The sequence below is a fragment of the Lycorma delicatula genome, chromosome 5 (genome assembly GCF_047948215.1).
Source record: "Lycorma delicatula isolate Av1 chromosome 5, ASM4794821v1, whole genome shotgun sequence".
NCBI lineage: Eukaryota > Metazoa > Arthropoda > Insecta > Hemiptera > Fulgoridae > Lycorma > Lycorma delicatula.
The window spans coordinates 22,335,515-22,346,689 of record NC_134459.1 but is presented as its reverse complement, the minus strand read 5'-3'; the positions used below and the strand labels follow the sequence as shown (position 1 = coordinate 22,346,689).

At 29.3% G+C, this 11,175-nt stretch overlaps 1 protein-coding gene across 5 annotated transcripts in view; it reads right to left on the bottom strand.

Annotated features, from left to right (window-relative positions):
• The window catches only part of LOC142324799 (uncharacterized), a 91,692-nt gene that overhangs the window by 27,174 nt on the left and 53,343 nt on the right, over positions 1–11,175 (bottom strand). For 3 of the 5 annotated variants that reach the window (XM_075365798.1, XM_075365801.1, XM_075365802.1), the window contains exons 18-20: positions 10,554–10,953; positions 7,553–8,145; positions 4,466–4,628 (exon numbers count right to left, since the gene is read on the bottom strand). In XM_075365798.1, the coding sequence (XP_075221913.1) occupies positions 4,466–4,628; positions 7,553–8,145; positions 10,554–10,953 (1,156 nt within the window). The remainder of the gene's footprint in view (positions 1–4,465; positions 4,629–7,552; positions 8,146–10,553; positions 10,954–11,175) is intronic. The other 2 variants (XM_075365800.1, XM_075365799.1) reach the window with 2 other exon arrangements.

Below are 11,175 nucleotides of genomic sequence, written 5' to 3'. Positions count from 1 at the left end.
ACCACAAATCCTATCATATGGTCCATTCTCCAAACAATGACTAAGTGTCATTGACCTCATTAGCTATGTACACTGTAGTGCCACCTTGTTGAAAACAAAAGTAACTGACTCCTGTTTCTGTGAATTTACAATAAAGTTTGATAAAATTTCAAAACAATAACGATCACATCTCTTCAAAGAACGTAAGGCCTGTAAAGAGACATCTACAAAGTCTAGCCCACTTTAATTTTTATGTGGTATAAAGATTGTTCATACAAACTGTGAGAGTTATCTGATGATCACAAAGAATTAATATATCCAACAGATGAAATACAGGTTTCATCTGTAAAGAGTGATATCAAGGATATGTTCAGAATTTTCTTCAATAATATGTGTAAAACCATTACAGTAATGCAGTCTCTTGGCATGGTTACTGTGTTTCAGTTCTTGTATGGAGATTATTTTATAAAGTAGACGCTCCAGACTTTGACTGATTTATACAGAATTAAAATATCACAGATTTTATCTGTGATATGTCCTGAAGCGTTTGTTTGTTCAGTTTAAATTGTTTTTTTACTTAAGGGGTGGAAGACGTTTTGAACAAATTTAGTCACACAAAACCTTTTTATAAGAATGCAACAAACTACACTATGGTATGGTACAAAAAAAGGAGTTTCTGGAAATTTTTAAGAATAATTCTGCTTCTCTTCATCGTTGTACTTATTACCTTAGTGAAACTCCTGGAATAACCACCGCAGTACTGACAACACTTTCACATATATACAATTCTATATCACACTTATACTATTGAGAACAGCAGTATTGATAGCGTTCCATTTTTATGATTAACATTACACCCAACAGACATTGTTACCACACTGCAGAGTCAAATATATAGTGGCTAACCAAATGCAATGTGTAATGAGGAGACATGTTTTAAAACGGTAAATACAACCCTAATTCTAAAGCTTAGCTTCACAAATACATACAAACACATAAAAAATAACATTAGATGTTATTTTTATATTTTACTGTATTTCTTAAAAATTATCATGTTAAATTTCGATTGTGTGCAGATATGTGAAAAAATTACCTCCAAACTAGAATGAATATTATTAAGTATTATTCATCCAGGGAAAATTTTTTACAAAATTCATCAATTAACTAATGTTTTTTCAATATTAAAGACAACAAATTAAAAATTTAATACAGTTTTATCACATCTTACTTGAATAAGTTAAATTAGAGTTCAGTCAATTTTTTCTGAACTCGGCAAGTTTTAATCCTTCTAACTCTTAAGAGAAAATGTTAAACTTAAGCCTTAGTACATCAGGTGCTCAAAATATGCCATAGCTGTAAAGAAAACTGGAACAGATGGTGCAAAGCAGCAAATTAAAGCACCCTTTTCTTTTGCATCAATTCACAAGAAAAAAACTTGCATGTACGAGAAAAAGAAGTTTTATAACAATACTAGTTTTGCATTTGTATAAAAAGGATTCCAAATTGCACGGCAATCTCTAGGGAGATGATTCTATAGCCAAAAATAAGAAAAAGGTTTATATAAAAATAGGTCAGAAAACGGTTCGTTAGGTATTATTAGCTTGTGAAACATTTAGCCCTGGTTTCTGCTACCTCTGTGAAATTAAAAGTTTTAAGAAAAATTGAGTAAATAATGAAAAGGTTTTGTCAAAAATACACTTTTTTAGGTTGGAATAAAACTTAATTTTGTTACTAAATAAATAAAAATTTCTAGTTAACTTTGTTGAGAATTTAATCCTGGGAAAATTTATGTAAATATGTCTATTAAAATTAAACAAAATTTGAGAAGTTCAACTTTAATAAATAACAGAACAAACAAACTGGATTGGAAAAGCGATATGATTTTAAATAAAACAATTTACTTACAAATGCTAAAAATTATAAAAATAAATTTGAAACAAATCCTTCTAAAACATATTGAAAATTTTTATTTTTTCTTAGGTTGGCAATAACAGTTAATCAACAATTAAGTTTAGTGTCTAGCATTTCAATATTCATTTAAGCAGCGTTTGTGTTATTATAGTTCAGTCACTAATAATGGATACTACAAATCTATTTTCATCTGAAGAGTTGACGAATGTCCTCTTCTAAAGTAAATAAAAATGGATTGGCTGCTGTGTGTGAGTATCGGGAAAATTATCCACATCGAAGAGTACTGAATCATAACTAACTCCCACCTCAAGCATCAGAAGGTTGTCACATTGTTTTCATGTTTCCCAATCAAGTGCATGGTGAACATTAAGGAGTAACACTTATACAACACATGTGTAAGTGTTATTATATTATCACCTGATTTTTATAAATTGATGAAATTCTGTCAATGGTTAATTAGAAAATGTGAACAAAAATGAACAAAAACCTGATTTCCTAAGTAATATTCTAATTATTGATGAATCCTGTTTTACAAGAAATTACATTGTAAATTATCGAAACACTCACATTTGGACAGAAGAAAATCCCTGTGAGACTGCTACAAGTCATTTTCAATGCACTTTTTTGTTTAATGTATAGAGTGGTCTTGTTGATAATCTCGTAGGGCCTTTTTTCTTACCACCAAAGCTCAATGGAGAGCTGTACTTGCATTTTTTGCAAACAAATCTGATGGAACTCTTGGAAGATAATTGAGTTGCAGATAAGAGTACAGTTGTGGTTTTGCAATGATGACACACTTGCTCACCACTGTTGTGATGTTATGAATCATTTAAATAACACATTTAGTAAGCAATGGATTGGTTGAAACAGTAAAATAGCCACCTCGATCTCCCGATCTCACACCAGTGGACTTTTTCCTTTGGGTTGGATGAAGTCGTTAGTCTATTCTGCTCATATTAGCACACAAGAAGAATTGAGACATTATATACTAAAAGCTGGCGGTACTAATAAGAATAATAATGATGCTATTAGATGTGCACAATTAGCATGTATTCGCCGAGGTGTTGTTCAAACATTGTGAAAATTGTTTTATTCAAATCATATCACTTTTCCAATCCAGTTTGTATGTTTTGTTTCTAATTAAAATTGAAATTTTCAAATTTGTATTTAATTTTAATAATGTTATTTACATCAATTTTATCAAAATTAAATTCTTTACAAAGTTAACTGGATATTTTTACCTTTTTACTGGTAAATTAGCTGTTATTTTATTCCAAACCTAAAAAAGTGTATTTTCCAACAAAATGTTTTCATATTTTACCCTGTTTTTCTTTAAATGTTAAGTGAGACAGAGGTCTGGGGTAACTTTTATTCAATTTCTTAGATCAAAAACCAAAAGGTAGGGCCAAATTACCCTCGATCTCAAGAATTTTAGTACAATTCAATTTCACTGAGGGAGCAGTGAGGGAGCAATGTTTTGTGAGCTGAAACTCGTTTAAAAACCATTTTCTGACCTATGATTATATGAAAATTTTTTCTTAGTTTAAAAATAAGCCTAAAACCAAGGTAATGAAATACAATTGAAAGAAGAGTAATGAAGAATCTAATATTAAGATGAGGAAATATTACGATTAATAATATTAAATTAAATATTAATTTAATTTATATCCAGAGGTGGGAGAATTTTGTTATTTATGTATAGTAAAATTACAATGTAGGAAGCAATAGATATATATACAAAAAAAAAAGACTAAATTAATCAACCAGAGCTTTCATGAAAATAATAAACTTTTTGATATCAAATTTAGATTTATAAATTCAAAAAAATTCTTGAAATTATTTGCCTGTGTATAACATTTACGGTAGTGAAACATGGACTACAGGAAAAATAAACATTTTTGTGATGTATTTACAAGATATTGATAATTAGGTGAGAAGAAAAAATTTTAAATGAGAAAATCTTAAATAAACAGTAGCAGATAAAAGACTTGTGGCAGAATTGAGCAACAGAAAAATTATATTAAAACATACAGCGAGAAATCCAGGTTTAGTTAATTTGGTTATGGATTCATAAAAGGTAAAAAAATGAAATAAATATACAAAACAGATTGAATATATAAAATAGATTGATGTTAAAAAGATTAGCTCAAAATAGAAAAGAATGAAGAACAGCATCAAACCTATTAACTGGTAATAGGTAAAAACCTTTTTACCTATGCCAAGCATAGTAAAAAGAATACTAGCAGAAACAATTGATATGAAAAAAAATCATACAGGATAATAAAGGGAAAATATTAGTAATAATGCAGTGATAGCTATTCTGGTCACTTAAGATTTTTTCACATAATATATTTAAAATTTATAAGTTTTAACGTTTCCTTGGAAAAAAAAGTCCAAATCAGGTTATTTTTTTGATTACATCAACTACTATAAGATTACACAGACTATAAAATAGAAATAAGATGAAAAATATTGAATCCATTGAATCCTTCATAAAAATATAACATAAGAAAAATATTTAAATAAATTTTAAATATTTATATATTTATAAATTTAAATAGTAAAAAATGTTTACCATTACTTTGTTGCAAAGCAGTTAAATCTTTTAAACGTCCAGTATCTACAACAATTACATTAGATGCTGCTGGCTTAGGAGGAACAACAGTTGCTGGATGATGAGTTGGTGTTGTAGGTACTGCTGAACTTGGTCTAGATGAAGGGGCCTGTTGTCTTGCCTGCTGAACAAAAAACCACCGCCAAAATTTTTAACAAATGAAAAGAATTGGAAAAATTTCTATCAAGACAGCAGCACTGTTTTAACCATTCTAGTTTTCCATTACATAACCATTCTGGTTATATAACCATATATAAATTATAATATATCAGTCTGCAATAATCTCCAGAATATTTATATTTAAAATAATTATCTTGAATAACTTTATAAGAAAAAATTAATCTACAGAATTTAAAATTTGAGTCTAAATATATGAAAAATGACTGCATACATTTTCTAAGATGACAAGGAAGCAAAGATCTGAAAACTGATCTGACTTAACTTTGGTACTGATTTCTACTAATTTGCATACTATTTCACTGCCCAACTGCCTTACATCTTTTCCAATTTCATGATTCATGTGCATACAACAGGCTAACAGTATTTTTATGATCATAATTAAAAATGCAGGTGTCAAAATTAAAAGTAAATAAATGTAGGTAAAACAACATAAAGCCAGAATAGAGATAACCAACTATGTCATGCAAACACAGATTGAAATTATGTCAACAAAGCATATTCTTTACGAAATGAATTATATTTTTATACGACTAAAGTAGCCATAAGACTTTATCTATACTAGAGCTGTAATAGTTTTTCGGATGTACTGTACTAAGTATAACTGTAGATAATTAATTTTATTGCATCTTCTGTTGGATATTTATCTGTTATAGACACCATGTATAAAATTTATATGTTATAATTATGTTATGGCATTAGATTAACTTAGCATATTATTTTACAATAGTTTAAATATATAATGAACAAAAATTTAGTGGGAGAAAAGTATGATTTTTCATTTATTTAATTATTTTTAAACAAGTTTACATAATTTTATATAAAATAAAGCTTGAATAATTAGATATTTTAAAAAAGAAAATCAGACTTTAATCTGATATAAGGTAAGGTATAATAAATATTTTATCTAAAGTTTATAAACATACCAATTTACAGGAGAAGTAGTGTAGATATTATTATAACAGACTGAAACTTTTAAAGTATGGCACAAAACTTCACACAAATTAAAAAAAGAAGAAATTACAATTCACGTGATGTTAGGTCACACTTCTATGGGTTTGGATGTCCTCAAAAGTTGTGACCCTGTAAGTACCCTGCAGTTGTGTAGGTCATGTATTGAGAACATCACCTTTATACTAACGCACAACAAACTTGGGCTACAAACCTTGAAAAATGTTCAAGGTGTAAAACGGAGATTTCTTTAATAAGAACATAATTGTCCCACTAATATAACTACCAAAACTATGGGATTCTAGAGACCAATTAATATTAATTTACTACTAAACAATAATAAAAATTTAATGTTGAATATACAATAATTAAAATAACAAATGTAAAAATATTTTATAAAAAAAGGGTGTCCAAAAGCTGTATTTTGAAAATCTACGTTTTCAAGGATTATCATTGCAAATCTAAATAATTTACAAAATTATAATAGTAAAAGCAGCAACTATAATACTATCTATACAGCACCACATAACATGCTCAATCAAACTGAACCAAATGTCCAAATCATCTGAATAAGACAAAAGACAGAAGGCATATAATATAATATCCCTCTGGTCAAGATATTAAGTTTATTTATCAAATAAGAAGGAAATTGAGGAGAATTGCAAAAGATGCCAAAGATCAAACAGCATGTAACAAGCACTGTAAGAGTATAAATAAGAGACGTAAAAAATAAGTCTAGCAAGTATATGTTTGAAGTGTAATCCATTTCTGGGGGAATGACAGGAAACTTTAGTCCTCACATTTTCTAGTAAGACTGGTTTGAGAATTTGTTGTACTTGAGAATGATTGCATTATTTTCACAACATATTTATGTCCAGTCACATAAGAGGTCTGTTCAGAAAATAACCGAACATTTTTAATTACGCGCCACAGGAGATTCTTAGTGACGTGCAGTTGTGTTCCGCGTAACTTCCTCTGTAACCACGGTCTTGGATTGTTGATATCTCGTTCAGTTTTTGAGTTATTGTTATTTGCGTGCAACGTGTTTAAGTGATAGTAGCGATTTTTGGGACCAACAATACAATGTAAAATTTTACATGAAACTGGAGAAAACTTTCACAGAAACGTTTCAACTTTAAACAAGCTTAAAGAGATGACGCTCGGGTTGTATGCAATGTTACAAATGGTTTTAAAAGTGGTTAGTCAGTCAACTGAAGCATGACCCTTGACCAGGAAAGCCTTTGACTTCTACTGATGACACCCACATTCAGAAAATCAAAAATCTGATGCACGCAAATTGACTGTTGGAGGACTTTCAGAAGAGGTTAGCAGCTCGATTAGATCATGTGACATTTTGACTGAAAAATTGAACATGTATAGAGTTGTAGCAAAGTTTGTTCCTTGTTTGATGATCGAACATCCGAGTGGATGTTTGTCAGCAACTTCTTGAACAAGCCAATGACAATGAAACAATCATGAAAAGTAACACAACAGGAGACGAAAGCTGGGTTTATGGCTACGACATTGAGACAAAAGTTCAATCATCAAAAAATCAGTACTAAAACTTAAAAAACATTCCACTCAAATAAGAATAGTATGAAAACTAATTAAGATATCAACAATCCAAGAATGTGGTTACAGAGGAGATTATGCAGAACACAACTCTGCTATCTTCATATCACTAAATATCTCCGTAATTAAAAATGTTTGGTTATTTTCTGAGCAGACCTTGTACAACCACTTCATTACGGTACCTAAAATAAAACATATAGACTAGGAGGATTGTATCACGACAAGATCAAATCAACCCACAACAAAGTTGTAATTACATCTCTGGGGCAATAACTTTAGAGAAGACTGAAGAAAGAAAATAATATTACTACCTTTAACTAAAAAAATTAGTAAATTAAAAATAAATACCTGTGCTGGAGGTCTGCGTTGCTGTACAGTTGCCGGATCAACTTTTGTTATAGTAATACCAGGAGGTAATTTGAGATTGTCAAGACTGAAATTACTCATATTTGGTTTACTAGACGATAATCTATTAATAGCATTATTAATCTGTATAGCTGTAGGACTTGTCAACTGAGGAGAAGCTGTAGGAGGCACTTGTGCTACAGTATGATGTGACATTTGCGAATTTATATTACTATTATTACTATTGTTACGGGTTAACGATGCTGACGATAATAATGAAGATTTAGGCAATTTTTTATTACTGCTGTTACTGTTATTAGAATGCACATTATTGTTATTATTAGCATTAGGAGTAGTAGTATTTGTATGTCCATTCATCTGTATATGAACCATATTACTTTTATTCGCATTTTTAGTATTAGTATTGTTTGAATTCTTTTTATTTTGCTGCTGCACAATGTTATTATTATAAGTACTAACATTGTTGTTGTTATTCTTATTATTACTATTATTATTCTTTCCTTTACTGTTTATATTTACTGCCAATTGCTGTTTGCCTTTTGAATTTTTATTATTTTCCTTTTGAACTTGGCATACTGTAAAAAAAATTCCAAATATCACGACTTAAGTACATTTAAAAATATAAATTCAGTTTAATCCAGATGACACAGATAACTTAAAAAAAAAAAAAAAAAAAAAAATGGGGAGAAGGTGAAATAAACTATCTTTCTCATGTGCTATTAATTAATTTTTTTTTAACTCTGAAACCACCGTTAGGTATTACTTCAGATGAATGATTTGTAACATGTGTGAAAAAGCCATGCCTGACCTAGATTCAAACCCGGGACCTCTGGATGAAAGGCCAAGATGCTACCACTCACGCCACAGAGGCTGGTGTCACGGAGTCACTGGCGTCCGGTGACTCCTATATTAATAAAATTAATATATTGTTTAATATATTAAACAATACATTAATTTTATTTTTCAGACTTTAAAAAATAATTTTATGGAAAAATAATGATTTTCACAACTATTTGTTACACGAAAAATAGACACTATAATAAAATAGGAAAGTACAATGTTTCTTTTTAGAAACAATAATCTAAATAAAGTGTTTCTGTATTATTTGCAGTAGCTTGAAGTGTAATATTTTTGAGAATGAACATATCTTCACAAGCAACTTGCATTTTGTGTTAAGTATCAAGTATTCTTGTATCAAGAATATAATTATGGTACCTTAGATATAAACAAACTAACTAAAGCCTACATTTCCATTAAGACAAAGATCAAATCGACCTGCAAGTTTTGTTAAAAATAGATAAGCTGCCCAGTCTTAGTACGATTTATTTTAAAAAATTTGATTTTATATGTATCATAATTTGTAATTTGTTACCTTTAACCACAATATATATATACTTTAACCTAAGCTTAGCTTATTTTTTCAAATCTTGTCTTTCCCTATTTTTGACTGTACCATTAATATAGATAATTAATATATTTAATATACTAAATGTTAATTTTAAGTATTAATATATTTAACGACTACTTAATATAATATCACATTTATTAAATATTGTGAAAGTTTATAGGCCAAACGTTATAAGTGAGAGTAAAGTTAAGCAATGAGGTTGTTGTTTATGAATGAATTTTCAGTATGAAAAGTGTAGCAATAGCCTGACAGTGACAAGTTATGTATCCAAATAATAAGACAAATACAATGATTTTAGAGATTCAATTCAAAGGAATTCACAATAATGTTACATATCTTCAAAATTTTTATAGAAATATCTAAATCCAAATTTTCTGTTATTTTTATTTAGCATACACAAAGGTGTGATTAGCATACACAGTGACAAGTGTGATGAAGATAGGTAGTGGAAGAAACATATGTGAAATTTTGTGACAATCATTGATTTACAACATTGTGAAAAGATAAAACTTGCTTACAAAATACTGTGTGCAAGTGCTGAAAACATTAACAAATACACACAAGCAAAAAATTGTATGACTTCAGCTTAAACCTTTTTACAGCATTTTGAAGATGAAGGGAGTGTGCTGTTTGACCCCATCATCACTGAGGATGAAATCTGGTTTTCCTATACAAATATCAGTCAAAGCAACAGGTGAAATTCATCTCCAAAAGAAAAAACTTAAGTAGTACTTTTTGTCTCAGAACTCACAGTCACTATTTTCTACGGGATAAGAAAGGCAACTTGGAGACTGATTTTCTAGGGGGCAGAATGGCTATTAATGCTGAAGAATATTTTAAAATGTTAAAACTTAGGTGTATTTGTAAAAAAAGACTTGGCTCATTACCTAGAAGGGGTTGGGTTTGAATGACAATGCTCAGGTTTACAGCAGCTCAAACTGTAAGAAATTTAGCAGGGAAATTAATGACCATTACACTACAGCTCTGATCGTGCATCGAGTGACTACTATATTTATGCATTTAATAAAATTACTTTGATTGCAACAGTTCTCAAACCGCTGCAATCTGAGCAATTTCAACCTGTTCCCCATCTGCACATTTAAAACCAATGGTAAATTGAAATATAATTGGTCTAAGACAGAAGTAGCAGACTTTTATTATAACTGAAATAATAAAAGATTGAAAATCAATAGAAATTATGTGAAAAAATAAAGAAGGTTGATAACTATTTTGGTTATAATAAATCATTTTTAATTTTTTTTAAATGTGCCTCATAATAAAATCAAAGATAAAAGAGCAATTAAAAAAAAAACCTAATTCAGTCAGTTGGTATGTCAGTATAATTAAGCAACTTAATATGAAGAAACTGTTTTTCTAATGTTTTTCCCCACAATTATTAAAAGAAAATAACAAGTTTTACATCTTTTGAAATCCAAACAAGAAATTATGGCAAAAATTTCTTCACTTGCAAAAATTTCACTTTTTGAAAAAGTGTTATCTATAAACATCAACTAAATAAAAATATACATAGGCAAAATAAAGTAATAAATAAATGATAATAAAAATACAACCCACCTTGACCATTGAGCAGCGTATATAATACTTTATCTTCACTAGGAGTGGCACCACGTAATGTAATAGTAACTGTTGGCTCTGCACTGTTTGGCTCCATAACTCTTTTTATTGTAACCATTTGAGGGCCGTTACTGGCATTATTATTACTACTACTACTACTGCTACTGCTATTGTTTACATTATTACTAACATTTCCATTATTGTTATTACAATTATTATTATTATTGTTGTTATTGCTATTCTTTTTTCCTCCACCTTTATCTTTCTTTTGTTTTTGTTTCTGTTGTTGCTGCTGTTTTTTTAATAATGCTGCTTGTTGTTTTTGTTGTTGGATTAATAATTCTTGTCTGCGTCTTTCAGCCTCTTCTTCTTCCCTTTTCTTTCTATCCAATTCTTCTTGCTGTAAAATTAAAACAAAAGCTTTTACTACAAAAATTTAACAGCTGATTTTAGTAGCAATATTTTGCATTAAGAAAATGATAGAAGCAGTTGTATTTACTTGAAAAATTCATAAATTTATATTGAAACTTGCTGGCATGTATGCTTCAAATCGAGTCACGCAAGTACAGGCATAGCTATATATACATACTTCTGTATAAATTAGACTGAACAGTTTATCCCA